Source organism: Myotis davidii, unplaced genomic scaffold (assembly GCF_000327345.1).
Source record: "Myotis davidii unplaced genomic scaffold, ASM32734v1 scaffold962, whole genome shotgun sequence".
NCBI lineage: Eukaryota > Metazoa > Chordata > Mammalia > Chiroptera > Vespertilionidae > Myotis > Myotis davidii.
Window position 1 is genome coordinate 6,308,461 of NW_006295559.1, and position 17,303 is coordinate 6,325,763.

At 39.7% G+C, this 17,303-nt stretch overlaps 1 protein-coding gene across 3 annotated transcripts in view; it reads left to right on the plus strand.

Annotated features, from left to right (window-relative positions):
• ACPP (acid phosphatase, prostate) overlaps window positions 1–16,348 on the plus strand; it is a 43,473-nt gene extending 27,125 nt beyond the window's left edge. For 2 of the 3 annotated variants that reach the window (XM_015568115.1, XM_006770200.2), the window contains 3 exons: window positions 1,669–1,772; window positions 3,910–4,079; window positions 12,762–16,348. In XM_015568115.1, the coding sequence (XP_015423601.1) occupies window positions 1,669–1,772; window positions 3,910–4,079; window positions 12,762–12,880 (393 nt within the window). In that variant the 3' untranslated portion in view covers window positions 12,881–16,348. Of the gene's footprint in view, window positions 1–1,668; window positions 1,773–3,909; window positions 4,080–4,583; window positions 4,730–12,761 lie in introns of those variants that run through there. The other variant, XM_015568114.1, reaches the window with a different exon arrangement.
• The last annotated feature ends 955 nt before the right edge of the window (window positions 16,349–17,303 follow it).

Below are 17,303 nucleotides of genomic sequence, written 5' to 3' on the forward strand. Positions count from 1 at the left end.
GGAAAGAGAAAGAGAGTTGCAACTTGAAGTGAGAGCTGCATTTGGGTACGGAAAGAAAAGAGAGAGAGATCTGGGAGAAGACTTCCTCCTTGGAGCAGGAGAGACAGGGGAAGAGACACAGGTGGAGGGGAGTTTGCAGGGACTCTGCCCCAAAATGCCCATCCATGGAGTCTGGGACGAGCAGGGAAACTGGACATAGTATGCTGACTCAGTCTTCCACCCACCGTCTCCATGACAGAGGATCTTGCAGATGTGGTGTGGCTAGAGAAAGCCACGCTTTCATTCTGCACAAAGATGGAAGAGGTGATTGAAGATCAGGGAACTCTGCTTATCATCAGGGGTTCTACATGGCATAGACCAGAGAAAGTGCTCCCTGGAGAGAGGCAGGCCTGGATAGTCAGTTGCACAAGTTTCCCTAGCTTTTTATCTGGTTTCCAGTCCTAACTTGTGTGATTTCTGGGTCATCACATATCTATAATCCATTTCTTTCTCTAGTAAACCAGTTCTAACCCTTTTTGAATATGTCTACACTGCAATATCTTGGGCAAACAAATGTTATACCCACTTGGCAGATATGGAAGTTGAAGATTTCATAGAATTAGATAGCTAATCAGTGACAAAACCAGTCCCCTATGCCTCTCAGCCATTCTGGGATAAACACTGAACAATTTTTTTAATCTTTTTAAAAATATATATTTTATTGATTTTAGAGAGGAAGGGAGAGGGAGAGAGAGACAGAAACATCAATGATGAGAGAGAATCACTGACTAGCTGCCTCCTGCACAGCCCCTACTGGGGATGGAGCCCATAGCACAGGCATGTGCCATTGGCCAGAATTGAACCTGAGACCCTTCAGTCTGCAGGCCTACACTCAATCCATTGAGCCAAACAAGCTTGGGCAGAACAATTATTTTTTAAAATATATCTTTTTATTGTTCTCTGAGATGGAGGGAGAGAAAAAGAAAGATATAAAAATCAATGATGAGGGAGAATCATTGATCAGCTGCCTCTGACACACCCCACACTGGGAATCAAGCCCACAACCCAGGCATGTGCCCTCACTGGGAATCTAACCATGACCTCCTGGTTCATAGGTTGACGCTCAACCACTAAGCCACGCTGGCTGGGCTGAACAATTATTTTTAAGCTATGCACTCTACTTCCTTATATTTTATTCTCCTTAAACATTTATGACCTCATATATTCCTCTCCAATTTTAAAACCCCAGATCATTCTATACACAAAAAGAATCTAGCATTGATATGTTCCAAAGTATTTAAAAATTTTAATGAAAATGACACAAGCTAAAAGAGAGGTGCCTCTGGGAAAAGGCATGGGGGTGAAATCAGAAGACTTGGCTTAAATGTACTTTCTTTCTTTGGGGGATTATGTGACAGTAAATGAGCTACTTAATTTTTCTTGGGTCTGTTTCTTCATCTTTTAATTGGACGTTGTGATGTGTATGCAAATCTGACTGCCTAGCACAAAGCAGATGCTCAACCAAAATTAGTTCTTCTCCTCTCTACTTCTAAAGTCACTAGGGGTATGGGGAATTTAATTGAATCACAAACCATCATGGTGCTTTACAAATGCTGAATATATACCTATTGAATGTAAATCTGAAACCAAGGTAAAGATTAAAAAGTGATTTATTTCCAATCTCTGCAGCATGACACTACTGTAAGTGGCCTACAGATGGCGCTAGATGTTTTCAATGGAATCCTTCCTCCCTATGCTTCCTGCCACTTAATGGAATTGTACCTTGAGAAGGGGTAAGTGTGTAAAGAGGTGCTTTTCAAAATTAATATCATTGGACCTGAAGTTTTTTTTGTTTTTGTTTTTTAATATATTTTATTGATTTTTTACAGAGAGGAAGGGGGAGGGATAGAGAGTTAGAAACATCGATGAGAGAGAAACATCGATCAGCTGCCTCCTGCACACTCCCTACTGGGGATGTGCCCACAACCAAGGTACATGCCCTTGACCGGAATCGAACCTGGGACCCTTGAGTCCGCAGGCTGACGCTCTATCCACTGAGCCAAACCGGTTAGGGCTGAAGTTTTTTTTATTATTATTGCTATTGTTAGATTAACTGTATTCTTAAGATATTTAATTTTCAGTTAGGTACATAAACTTAAAAATCATGTACTACATTAAATAATTCACTAAATTAAAAATATTTTGTGCCATTCACATTTTATCAAACAATTATATCCAAACTTCTGTATGCATCTTAACTTGTCTTCACCACTAGAGCCAATTTTGAATCCCCTAAAAGTGTTTACCAGCTATATTAACTAATAAGAGTAATTTTGGCTGCTGTAGAAATGAATCTTAAAGTCTCAGAGGCTTACTTAATCCAATGGAGATTTATTTCTCAATCATTCATCTGACAGTTCAATGTAGATGTTCCTAGTCAGTAAGAGCCACACATGGTGATTCGGAGACCCAGGGTTCCATCTTTTGGACCTACAGTTTTTTAGAGTGCTGGGCTCATCTGCAGGCAGCTTGCAGAAAGGATCAAGAGGGTGAAGAAAGCAACCTGCTTATGAACCACCTCAGCCAGAAGGGGAACCTATCACTTCTACTTACATTCTACTGGCTAAAATTAGTCACTTGGTCCATCTGAGGTGCAAGGGGGTCTGGGAAATGTAGTCACTTCTCAGCTTTAACTCCGTTCTATGCAAAGAGAATCACAAATTTTGAATGACTTTGGGTCATCTTTGCCATATCATCTTTTTTTAAAACTATTTTTTAAAATATCTTTTTATTGATTTTAGAGAAAGGAAGAGAGGGAGAGAGAGAGAAAAGTATTGATTGGCTGCCTCCTGTATGTATTCTGATGGGGACTGGACCCAATAACTGGGCATGTGCCCTAACTAGGAATTGAACCAGTGACCTTTCGTTGCACAGGACGAAGCTCAAGCAACTGAGTCAAACCAAACAGGACTGCCATATCATCTTCAGATAAAAATCCTGTCACTGGAAAAGTTGTCCCCAATAAAAGTACTCATTCCCATCATATTAGGGATGTTTTTAAAAACTTATAAGTGATTACATATTTGTTTATATGGCTTTTAAAGTAATGTTTAAAGGCTTGTTTATAACAAATCCAAATGTGCAATTGTGAGGTTATTATACCCCGCTCCCAAAGAAAAAAGAAATCACTAAATCCTATTTGAATTTCTCTCCGGCCTCTTTGGCAAATGACTTTCACAAGCACTTCATACTAGCTCTACTGAGATTGGTTTAGGACAATGCACCTTCCCCCAAAAGTACACTGTTTTTTTTTAAACAAATATGGAGAGAACCCCCTTTAATATGAGAGAATGTAAAGATGTGAACATAAATCCTCATTTCGTCTTTCTAAGGTATAATTTTGATAAAGTCTTTGCTGTGTTCAAACACATAAGTTATGTATTATTCACTTCCATGCTTATGACCTGGTTAAAGGAGGGGGGATGGATTCATTCAGAGGAAAGACTGAAAAATACTGAGGGATGAAAAGAGAGAAAAGGAAGGAGCAAATGAGAAGCATAGAAGAAAAAAAATAGGAGAAAGGAACCCCTATATCCCACCCCAATTCTTACTCAAAGGCTCATCAAATCACCCCCAGCTCCTCCAACCACGGCCTTTCAGCTTCTTCTCTGATTAAGTATTCTGTTCTCCACCTCCTATGCCCCTGGTTATCTAACAAACCAATCCCCTTCCCCCATTCCCACCCTGTTGATCTGGCCCACCTCCACTATCTCCCCATTCTCACCCTTAAATTGGTTAAAATCTACTTATTCCCATACATTTTTCTACCAGTCCCTCAGCTGGTGGGTTACAGGCCAAGTAGACAGAAATTCCATGGCAGTTCAACAATACAAAACTCACAGAGCGCTCTCCTCTACCTTCCTCCACCAGGGAGTACTTCGTGGAGATGTACTATCGGAATGAGACTCACCATGAGCCATATCCCCTGACGCTGCCAGGCTGCACCCCCAGCTGCCCCCTGACGAAGTTTGCTGAGCTGGTTGCCCCCGTGATCCCCGAAGACTGGTCCACAGAGTGTAGAATCACGAGCAAACATCAAGGTACTAAGGACATTGGGGATTAGGGTGCACGCAGAGCCCTGCAGAAAGGGCAGAATGCCCTTCCTTACGGTGGACGGTGCTTTGAGACTATAACATGACCATTACCCCCCATATTTAAAAGAAACAGGTTTTTGGTGATAATCATACGTTTCAGGGACCCCAATTTCAGGCAACTCCTACCTCTCTACCTGCCCTTGCCCCCATTTGCCATAAACCTTGACTTGATTTATCTCAGTGTTAATCTAAAAGGGCATCAATGCCTACATATAACCAGAGATAAGACTTCAATCAAAATTCCTGGAGCTCCCATGAGCTACATGATTGACCACATAGGACCTTTTGTTGTTTAAAGATTTCAAGATTTTATTTAAGCAGAATTAAATGAGGCTGTTCTTTAAGTGTCTGAAGTGGAAAAGGTTTCAAACAAATCTCAGTGACAGCAAAGACGGGAAGACTTTAATCCTAGGCTAATGGGCAAAGAACCAACTTACCCATTACTTCCAGCCTTCTCACAAGAAGCAAAGAAATGAGCTACAGTAGAGAGATCTGGAGAAGTAATCTACACCAGGAAACTGATCCTATCTTTCAATGTTTCTATAAAGATGTATCGGGTGGCAGAGCTGAAAAATAAATACTCTTTGTATCCTTTGGCACGGGAAAATTCATGTTACTTTTGATGAAACCAAAAGCAATCTTGCCAGCAAACTTTGCTGTACATAATGCATATGTATATGTATATATATATCTATCATAGCAAATAAGTAATTTGATGAGAACAAGATACTCAGGCCCAGCACATCGAGATGAGAGCCCTGCAGAGTGGAGTTGCTCTCGAAGCTCCATGGTAAGACATGTCGCATGTGGAGTTGGCATAAGAGAGGAAGTATGATGACGCAGTTTCAAACTGGAACAAAATAAGAAATGTCAGAATGTCCTGAATGCCTCCAAGATCTAAGCTTATTGGAATATTGGAAGTGTGGCTGTGATACCTGTTCTGATGACAAAAGCGACGTGTAAGGCTTTGGTCCTGGTTTCTGCGAAAAAACCTAAGCACCCACAGGTCCTGCTGATCATGTTCAAATGGTGACTCTTTGGAGTCCTGTAGATTTGCCATGTGGTAGATGCAATACATCTAGAGAACAACATGCTATGCCGTGCTTACTGCTAAAGATGAGATGGTTTCTATTGGGCGCCAGAGTCTAGAGCTAGGCCGTTCCCCCTCCCAGTTGGCCATGGGATGACTGACACAAGATACTGATTGACATACTTATTTGCATGATTTCTTTCCCAAGTAAATACGTGGCTTTGGGGATATCATCTAATTATTCTTTCTCCTCCATGCATGTAACTTTCCTCCAAAAGTGAGCTAAGTGTAAAATAGTGAATAAAGTCATTGTTAGGAAGTTCAATAACCATTACATTTTTATAATGGATGATGAAAAGTGTGTGTGTTTAATTATAATAAAATTCCCAAAGGACAGATTTTAGGGACTTTTTTTTGTTTTGTGGCTTTATTTTAATGTAACAGGAGGAAAAATATATAAAGTAAAATTATTTGACTGGCTTACATTAACATTATTCATTGAAAATGTATTTAGTTTGGACTGGACTACTTCAGATAAAGGCTAAGCTGATGGATGGCTCTGCTTCATCTATTTAGGATAAAACTCGCTAAGAAAACATCCTTGGGCAATTTATGATGTAGTAGGAATAAAAGAGATACTTATTACACAGAATAACTAGGTAGGGTTTATGTCTTATGACTACAAGGGTTGCTATGGGAACAAGAGCTACCTGGATTTCGAGGGAGGGAAGTAGTAAGGAGTGTCAGGGAGTCTTCTTGCAGGAAGTGACAACTGACCCATCTGAAATCAGTGTGGATGGGGGTTTCTAATAATGTGGTACAAGATACTTGAAAGGCATGTATCAGATGTCCTAGTGACTGGAAGCTGGAATGGATAGGGGAGTTACTCCCCAGAAGATTCCTAAGGGGCCAATTCTAAAGAAATAAAATGTCATCTCCACAATACCCAGGATTCTATTTTGTTCTCTGCTATATCTGCCCTGGGCACCTAGAAGTGCCTATGCCTGGCATGGATTGGTGCTCAATGAACATTTGCTCAGTGAGTGTATGCATTAGTTACCTTTCCTCCCTGAACCTACTCTTAGAATCCATCTTGACTGGCAGCAATACCAAGTAACCTGGGAGTGTTTTTTGACCCAACCCTCTCCTTCATCCTCCACAGCTAATCTGTCATCTCTTATCAAATCTACTTGTAGTATGTTTGTAAATATTTTCCTCAAAACACCACTATCAACAATTCAAGAGCCACATAGGATGAAATATAATTAAGCAGCAAAATATGTTGAGAAGAAGAAAACTCAGGGACTGGTGTGTTCAAGCAGATCAAGAGAGGAGCGTGTGCATTGCTCCCCAACTATGATTCAACAACTTCATTTTGGTGGTTTGAAGTTGGTCATGGCGTCACAGCTGGAGTATTTTCACCACAGAAATTGGCATATGCCACAGATCAGTGTGTTATTGGTTTTTTTATTCTTGTTTTATGACATCCAGTTACCAGCACACAACTGGTTTTAGCTCATAGAAAGCTTGTTAAGAGTCTGCAACATGAGGTGGTCTCCAACAAAGTGAATTTAATATTTGAACTTCATTAAGTAAAAAAGGATTGCATTTGTTCTATAGGGCTTCAAACAGTGATGGTAAGGGCAGCAGAGAAACATTTCAGAAAGACAGGTTGTGTCTGTGTTAGGAAATTTCTAGGAATGGGAGTGTCCATTGGGCTGGTGGTCACTTGCTTTGACGAGACACTGGAGAGCAAGGTGAAGCACCAAAGAGTGTAGGGATTGAATGGCTCCTTAATAGGGCATCCAAATTTAGCAAATAAAAGTACAAGATGCCAAGATAAATATAATTAATAGTTCTAGTAACTGAATTTTTATAATATATATATTTAAAAGGCCAAATTAAGGACATTTAGGCTGTTCTGAGAAGCTCAATGCAGGAAGCAGGACAATGTCACTAAATAAGGACATGTTCTAGACATACAGAATGCCTAGCAACCGTACTCCTGAGGGCATTTCTACCCATGAAATCCTACTCATACCTGCAGGCAGTGTTTTCAGCTAGTAGACACAATTAATTTAATTCTCATATCCATTAAATTAACCAGAGCCTTTGCTGGAAAATTCATGATAAGTCTAAGTTCCATACTGTGTTACTTAAAAAAAATTCTTTTTTAGAAAATGCTTTGTTAATTCCCAAATTTTACTAACACAATCAGATCTTCACAAGCACTCTCCAAACCCTTACCTCAATCTCCACTCCAGTTATTTCATAGGAAGGAGGTTCACTGGTAGGCAGTTCCTGTGTCCCCTAATAATACTTGAGAAGTTGAGACTCTATAGCACATATACACATGCCCAAGAGTCAACCATGAGCCTTGAAGGCAGGATCCATACTTTTTTCCTCCTTGACTCTCCAGGCAGTCTACAATGCCTAGAATCTGGTACCTTCAACCAATATTTGCTAATTGAATAAATGTTCAGCCGTCCATACCTAGCCTGGCTTCCTCGTGGCCAGACCCAGATGTCAGAAGCCTGCACTCAGTTGTTTAATAAATAGAGGAAAGCTATGAATGAGCCTCAAATGTGACTGCCCGATACAGATGCAGTCATGGACTATATATACATATGCATAGATCAACATGTCTGTGTTATTTGACCTCTTATTTCAGCATAGTCACCTTGTTATTCTCTTATTCCCCCATTGTTGTTTAGAGACCTGTTCAATGATCCCCATCCCAGCACTTTTCCTACCTCAGAAATTAGGCCATCTGATTGTAATATTTTTTTCCCATCCTTGTTGCCATTATCATCAGTTTTCCCAAGACATGTCTCATCATTCATAAGAAGACATTGGTAACTTGCTTTGGTATATACCAACTCACACCTCATTTCCACTTCTGCCCTCAATCTAAGCAATTTGAACAGTCCTAACAATGCCCCACCTCATATTCTGCCCACCCTACCAATATCCAACCCTACATCAGATCCAACACACAGTTTCCCCATTCTGATCTGCTGAGTGAAGCTTAAGGCTGTTGTCACCATTTCAAACTATGAGTGTTAAAATTTTTATTCCAACTGAAGCTGGATCTTTCAACCCTGCTTGGTAAAGGTATTCACCCTTATGGGGCTCTTTTCTGTTTTCTACAGAAAGGCATTGTGTTGTGTGTGTTTTTCTGAAATTTCTAATTCTATCTTGGCTTTTTTAATTCTCATGATATGGCTAAGAAGACCAAGATAATCCATTGAAAGCCCTTTTAACTTCTGTCACTATCTGAAAATATCTCAGTAGCTTGAACCTGCCTTTACTGCTGTCCCTCTGAAAACATGTTCCTCCTTGAGTAAACTAATTCTTTTCCCTGTTCATATGGTCCCCAACACTTCAGTTTCCTTGGACCTCAATGAGTCTCTTAGCTTCATTTTGTTCCATAGAAGGCTCCATCCCTTCTACGATGAAAACAACCAAATCTTCTCATCAGAGAATGCCCTCCAGTGCCTGTTCTATCTCATTCTCTTCAATCTTAATTTTCTCAAATGAGTAATTTGCACTCTCAAACTCTATTTCCTCATCTCCCTCTCCTGAACTATTCTGTAAAATGATCAACCTTCCTTCTTGTTTTTAATCCTCACCCAAGGATATGTTTATTGATTTTTAGAGAGAAACATCCATGTGAGAAACATCAACTGGCTGTCTCCCATACACACCCCAATCCTTCATGTTTTTTGAAACTTCCTTTTTGAAAGCCATCAGTGCCTAATTCAGCAGCCTCTTTTCCTTCCCCTGACATCTTCACATATCCCCATTGTGCAGAGAAAAATACCGAACCTCAGAAAATCACATGCCACAAGTGGAAGGGTCCGGATTCAAGCCTAACACTTTCCAACACTGTATTTCTATTATATCAAAGTTCCTTTCCATCCCACACTGTCTTGTGCACCATTTCCTTAGGGCAAATACCAAAAAATGGATTAGTGGGTCAAAGTACATGAATAATAAGTAATAGATATTTATGTACTCAGTATGTCCCTATGTAGCAGGCATTAAGTTTGCTGAGGAAACAGCAGCAATACAAGACAATTGTCTCCTGTGTTCTTATAGATCTGGGCAAAGAGGTGGGGAAGCAGGCAAGAGGAGAGGGAAACAGAATTAAACAAGCCCTAACTGAGCCGGGAAGTTTTGGGGTTTTTAAAACACAAATTGGGCCATGTCACTTCCATATGTAATAATTGTTAATAATTTCCATTTGCCCCACGGCAAAGCAGACCTTCCAAAACCTGGATCCCAACCTACATATCTGGTCTCACCTCACCATAACCTATACTCCAGTCACATGCAACTGCTTATTATTTTCCCAAACATACTCTTGAGCTATTCATTCTATCTCCTGGCAAAATCTTATTTACCACACAGGCCCGTTCAGATCTTATCATTTTCTCAGAAGACTTTCCAAACTCTTTCTCTTCCAAATAGAATACCTTGTGTCAATTGCAAGACAGGCATATACTTTACGACTCTATTTTACTATGTATCACACTAACTGATAATTATCTATCTGATTATTCCACTGGTATTGAATCTCCTCAAGAGGAGGGATCATAGAACCCCAGAACCTAACACACAGCTGGTCTGTCATATGGTGTGTGCTCTCTGCATGCCTAGGGAGGCATGAAGGAAAGAGGAAACACCTATTTCATTGAACCACAATGACAACATAGCCAAAAAAATCACTGAAAATGATTTCTGCCCTGGCTCAGTGGTTGAGTGTCAACCTATGAACCAGAAAGTCACAGTTCAATTCCCAGTCAGGGCATGTGCCCGGGTTGTGGGCTCAATCCCCAGGGTGGGTAAGGAATCCAATCAAAGATCCTCATCATTGACGTTTCTCTCTCTCCCTTTCTATCCCTCCCTGAAATCAATAAAAATATACTTTGAAAAAAGAAAATAATTTCCAAATACAGGCAGTCATGGACATTATTTTTAAGAATCATTAGTCTCTGCCTTCCTCATTTCCATTTAGTCCTTTCCTTCCTTCCTCAATTCCATTTAGTTCCCTCCAACTTGACATTAACTCCATCCTCAATACTAATGGCACCCAACTCCCAGGTTCTAATTTTATTAATATTCACCTTCTCATGTTGCTAAGAGAATTCCTGACATCATGAGAAAAGCACTGGACTAATAGTCAGGAACCCAGGAGTTCTAGATCATCGATTTATTCCACAAATATTGAGCACTTGCTATGGGGCAGGCACTGTTGTAAGTGCATTAGATTCATGAACAAAAGAGACAAAACTGCCTGCCTTCATGAAGCATACATTCTATTAGAGAGGGAAGAAGGATAGACAATAAGTAATAAACATGGTAAGAAAGTGAAGATCATTAGCACCAGACTGGAAATGGATCTGGGGAGAGGACATATAGATTGCACCTTTGACTGAAACTCCTCCATGCGAAGAGGAGATTTGAGAAAGAAGGTGATGCAGTGGCCTGATGCAGAGATATGTGAAAAGAGCATCCAGACAATGATAACAGTATAGCAAAGGCTGTAAGGGGGAGTGTGCCTGGCGCGTTTGAGGATGGACAAGAAGGCCTGTGTGGCCAAAAGAGAGGAAGGAGAGGGACAGGAGAGGAAATCCAAGAGGTTAAAAAGCCAGGTGATGAAGAGTCTCATCAACTGTTTTAATCAGGGCTTGGGCTTTCATTCCTGTGAGAAGAGCATTCACTGTAGACTTTAAGTAGAGGAGTACACTGATTTGACTTGAAGTCCTTTGGCTGCTGGGTTAAAAACAGACTGATTGTAGGAAAGAAAGGATAGAAGCTAAGGAGCAAGACAGGAGGGCGTTGTAGTAATCCACCACCACCACCCCCCCGCCCCCCAATGATGGTGGCTCAAAGCAGGGTAATGGCAGAGAAGGGGAGAAATCATTGGATTCCAGATAGTTTTTTATAGAAAGAACAGGATTTCCTGACTGGTTGGGTATAGGATGTGAGAGAAAGAGTCAAGGAAGACTCCAAGAGTTTTGGAGTGAGACACTAGGAGAAGGAGGTTTCCATCAACTGAAGTGGAGAGGCTGCGTGCGGGAGGAACAGATTTGGCAGGATGTTGGGGGTAGGGGTGAGCAGAGGTTGGAAGTGCAGTTTTGGAGTGCCTACTAGATGTCCCAGGGCATATGTCGAGGACACTGTTGGATATGAGTCTTGAGTTTGGGGAAGATTTAAATTTGGAAGTCATTAGTAAATAGATGGCTTTTAAAATTATAAGATCCTATGTATTCCAATCCAAATTCAAATATCTGCTTTAACTTAGCCAAATTATCTAATCTCTCCACTTCTCATTTTTATCATCTCTACAACGATAAAGTTAGGCTAAATAAATGATTTTCAACTGGGTTCCGTGGAACACTCACTAACTAGGGTTCTGTAGACAGAGCTTCCAGGATCAGAGATGTTTGCTCTCCCATTGCCTTTGCCAACACGCAATCCATATTTTTACAATGAAAGTCAGACATACATTTAGATATTTATGACATGCACACTATAATTGACTAGGATGTATGTGTGGGTGGGGTTAGGATAACTTTCCAGGTAAAATAATGAATACCATCTCATTTAAAATGACCCCATATATCTGTATCATGCCTGGTCAGCTGTCAAAGGGATATGTGTAAATAAAGGTACAGATTAACAGTAGTACACAGTTATCCTAAAAAACGCTTGCCCAGCTGGCATGGCTCAGTGGTTGAGCATAGACCTATGAACCAGGAGGTCACGGTTCGATTCCCAGTCAGGGCACATGCCTGGGTTGTGGGCTCAATCCCCAGTGTGGGGCATGCAGGAGGCAGCCGATCAATGATTCTCTCTCATCATTGATGTTTCTATCTCTCTCCCTCTCCCTTCCTCTCTGAAATAAATTTTAAAAAAAATGCTTGCCATAATCAATCTGAGCTCAAGGTTTCCTCTCTAAAAGATATTTACCAAAAATCAAATGTTGAAAGATGATATTCCATTTCTTTTAAATCCAATTAATGATTGAAGTTGAGTATTCAGAAATTCCTTTGACCCTGAGACCATGAACAATTAATAATTTTAATTGTAGAAAAATACATGAAACTAGTCCTGGAAGAGGACTTTAGAAATACTTCAGTCAATTGCCCTCCCTTTACAGTGGAGGAGTTGAGGCACAAAGGTCAAAAATCATACTGGAACTGGGACTTAGGTCATTTCCTGAGTCCTAGTCTATTGCTCTTTTTACCACACTATGCCGGTTTCAAGGCTGCTTCAGAAATGCCACTGATATTTACAATTAAGGCAGAGCCCTGGCGGGTGTGGCTCATGGGTGTCATCCTGTGCACCCATGGGTTGCAAGTTTGATTCCCAGTCAGGGCACATGGCGGATTTGGGGGTTCCATCCTCAGTAGGGGTATGTAATAGGCAACTGATCGATATTTCTATCTCTCTCCGCGTCTCCCTCTCTCTCTGAAATCAATAAAAACATGATTTTTTTAAAAGGCAGACACCAACACTGATTGATTAGTAATCTTCATATTTTTCTAATCCATTAATTTTACATTAATGTTCTTCCTATTTTCCCACAGTCCTAAGGCTCGTCCTTGCCATCGCCTTTTGCCTGGTGTCTGGTATCCTAGTGGTGCTTCTATTTACCGTCGTCCGCCATGGGCCCTGCTGGCAGAGAGGCTCCTATCGGGACATCTGAACAGACAGCTGAAGAAGGGCGGACGTGCCCACCTTCTGTGAAGCAGCATCTCTCAGCGACACTGGATTGAAAGGACAGTTTCACCATGTGGCGCAACCCTGCCCACACTCTTCCTTTTGAGTCTGCCTAGAGCAGGAACTCACAGTGAGTGACCCAGGGACAGCTGCTGGACTGACTGATGAATGAACGCCCAGGTTGCTTGGTTCGGTCTCATCGCAGTGCAGGCTGCTCATTCAGCTAGGAAGAAGTTCTCTGCAAACGACAGTTGTATTCTCTGGCACAGATGTCCAGACAGAAACAAGAAGTCAAACTCCAATCCACCTGTAGCCTGCAAAGATCAAAAGGTTACAAGGTGTGGCAAAGACATAGATTAAAGAGGCCTGGATAATGGAAGGGGGGATTAGATTAGAAGTAGAATTATATAGGATGATTCTTAAAAAAATAAGACCCAATCAGAAGGTTTAATAAATTCGGTTGTGTGTTTTGTTTTATTTTCAGCCACTAAGTAGGTTTAATACAAATGTACACACACACACTCTGGAAAAGAAACTCCTATCCAGTGTTTGATAGCCAACACAGACATACACATATCTATATTGAAAATGCCTATATTTGATTATCAGAAATTGTAATATCAACTACTTTAGTTGTAGCTCAGTTCATTTTCCCCATAATTTTTATAATGGGGAATAACTAGAAAATCTACGTACCCCTGGTTCTTTTTTTTTTTTTACCTCAACTATCAGAGCTCAATATTTTTAAAGATCTGATTTCTTTATTTCATTTTAAAATTCAGAGATTTCACTTTGACAAGGGCTATTCATAGCCATGGTGAAATGATAATGTATTTTAATTGCTGCAAATAGAGCTGAATTTCTCAAGTGGTGAGGTAGATAGAAAAGAAGACTGAAGGATGATGACCGACTGCCTCAGCTCTGTGCCAGCTTTAGGCCAGGTTGGAACAAATGTTTTAAAATCTAAAACCTTGGCTTCATAATCTAGAAATGAAGAGTCCTGACTCTTCACAGAAGTCACATCTAGTTCTCATGGTCTATGAACAATGTGTTTTTTTCAGTTTGTACTCTGGATTGGTCATTGTCCAAGTAAACACTTCCACGAATGGTACCGTTGTGGTAAGCCTGAAATTTATTCTTAACAATTATATTCTGCATTGAGCTTCACCCAACCAGTTGGTGGGAAATTTGATTTCCTTCATTGGTAGCATTCTTCACCTCCTTGGGTTCAACTAAAAGTCCCAGAGTGCACCTAGTGGAAAGAGTCAGGTGAGGGTCCAGTAGATTGCTGTCCACACTGGTCTCCAATCAGCTCACTTCCACTCCCACGTGGTGCTCTGAAGGTAGGGCACCGGTGCCATGACTCCCAAGGCTATGAACACACTTGGAGCTCATCAGCCTGGCATTGTCCAGTCCCCTACTGGGGTGTTACCTGCAGGCAGTGCTGGGATCTCCCACCAGCATAGAACCCGCTGCACTCAGAACCATACCCCATCTTTTAGGTTTAGCCTCAGAAAGCTTCCTCTCCCCTTGGATTCCACAGCTTCCACCTGTTAAACTCCGAGCACTTACCTCTCCTCCTCAATTTCTGCTTCATTCTCACTGAGCTCTGGCTATTGCAAACAAAAGCCTGAGAAGTTGTCTTCTCTTGCCAGGCACTTGCTGATTTCTGTGGGAACACAGGAGGCACATAGGCAAGAAATACAAGATTTGACTACGTTCTCAGCTTGGGGAAAGGCAACACATCTATAGCAGCAAGAAGAAAGAGCACATTTCTGTCTCCACAAAGTAGCCAGGCCATATCAGTAGGGAAGTCATAATATCCTATGGTAATAAGTGACGAGACTTTAAAATAGAAGTATGAACAGAACCTCAAGTCATGGATTTTCTCACTCATTCAACCAACATCTATGGAAGACCCACTGTTTGCTAATCTGTGGCCTAGATGCTAAATTGTCCATCCCTAATTGTTTATTAAGGTGTTTGGCCCCAACAACTATCTTATACACGGTTGACAGAATGTGAAAGTAAAAGCTTTCACACCTTTTCTTCATATCTTTTCTTACCATAAGTGGCTAAAAGGACCTCTAGTTACTATTGTTCTGAGAGATTTTTAACACCCCCCTGTTCTCTTCCTCTATCATGTCTTGACTACTGTAAAGAAAGTTCTCACTCCCAACTTAGCTGTTACTTTTACCTTCCACAGAACTATGCTATTGATCAATGCTGTCATTGTTTTTTCATACTTCATGGGCAGAACTCCCATGTGACAAATGAAAATTCAAAGTGACAAATGATCTATAGTGATAAAGCAGAGAGCACAAATGTACTGTAACATTCCTCAGGAAATAAGTTAATCATCCAATTTCCACAGGAGATTATCTCTACTGATAAAAGGGACTTTTTCAGATGGTTCAGGAAAGATGCGTCCAGTTGACACGATGATAAATATTGTATGAAAAACAATTGCTAGGGTTGAGATAAGCTCTGCTCTGAAATGTATTCCCCACATTTGAACCACTGGAGAGGCCTTTGAGCAGAATTAGAACATTACAATAATTACTATATCAATGTAGGGACATTCCCTGCCATAAAAATTATCAGCAATGTATATGAAGGAAAGTTCTAAGGAAGAGTTGAGGTAGAATATTCCTAGCTAGAATGGTATGCATAAAGAAAGTATTAAGAGAACATGATTACAAAAAGAATAATTGGAAGAGTACAAGCATTAGAGACAAACATTTTACTGGAAGTCACTCAATCAAGAAAACTTTTTAATATTAAAACTGGCATATTTTTTTCTCCCGATCATGTTCCCTATTCTCTCAACATTCTGTTTTCTGCCTTGTTCTAATATTGTTGGCATTGATTCTCTCTTCATAGCCAGGGGGGAATTTCTTGGTAAGTGAAAGCCCAAGTGTTAGTTTTCTCTTTTAAAACTTTCTTTATAGAAACTCTATTTGAACAATAAGGGCTACATATATACAATAAAGGAGTAATACAACTATAATGCAAGCCACAAATACATATGGGATTTCAAATTTCCAAAAGGTAAAAATAATGAAATTAATTCTAATAATAAAATTTATTTAACCAGTGCATCTAAACTATCACTTCAACGTATAATCATTATTTTAAAAGTTTATTAATGAGACATTTTACAGTTTTTTTCATACTAAGTATTTGAAATCTGATGAGTGTTACACCCTCACGCACATCTCAATTTAGACACATATCAAGTCTCAACAGCCACATACGGTCAGTGGCTGCCATATTGGGTAGTACCACTTTAGACCATTAGATGGCAATCCTTTGAAGCAGAGAGGATGTATTTGTTATAATTTGTAAAATCCACTTTCAGGTTATTGTGAAAAAATAAAAGTCAAATTTTTATGTCTATCTCTTACTATTTTTGCATGTTTGCTGAATCAATAAAAGATTTTTCTGAAATGTTTTTTTTTTTTGTAAACTTGCCTTGCCTACTATACTTTAGAGAAAATATACTTTTTCTAAAACTACCCTAAACTAAATGGACAAGTTCCTTTTCTTATCAAATATTTTAAGGAAAAAAAAATGACATCATCCTTAGAAAATAAGCACTGCCAGATTTGGGGGGAAGGGTGTCTTTTAAAGTAATTTTAATACAATTACAAGTGATTGTATTCAAAACAAAAATAAGTGCAGATAATATAGAAGAGTATAAAATACCAAGTAAAAGATCTTCCTACCCACTTCCAATCATCGGAGGCAGTGCTGTCAACATCTGCTCTGTTCCCCTGTGAGTAGCATGAATTTTATGAACTACACTTATACCTTTATTTTCTGAAATTTTACATCTTTCACTGCTCATATAACCCATATTGCCCTCTTTCTTGTATTCTTTTTTTAATTTTATTGATATAATTTTTAAAGGATACATGAGCACGAAATATGTCTATATTTTGCCCTCTTACCTGTCAATTGGCTAGATATAACACTTTTCAGATTGAAAATCACTTCCCTCTAGAATTTGAATGCAGTATTCTGTTGACATCTAGCATACAGGACTACTGATGACAAATCTGTTATCAGTCTGATTCTCATTCCAATGTAAGTAATCTGCTGTTGTCTGTTTTATTTTATTATGTATGAGTGTATACACTTATGTTCATGTGTATATACTGCTGAGTCTTTTAAGATATTCTTTTTAATCTTGAAGTTCTGGAATTTTACTAGAATATATTTAGGAATAGGTATTTGTTTGTTTGTTTGTTTGTTTGTTTTATCTAATCCTATATGGCTTACATGTGTCTTTGACTCAAGAAAATTGTGCTCTGGAACTTGAATTTCCTGACTCTATCCTTTATGCCTCTATTTTTTTCTTCATATTTTCCTACATCCTAAGAAATACCTTTTTCTAGAACACCATC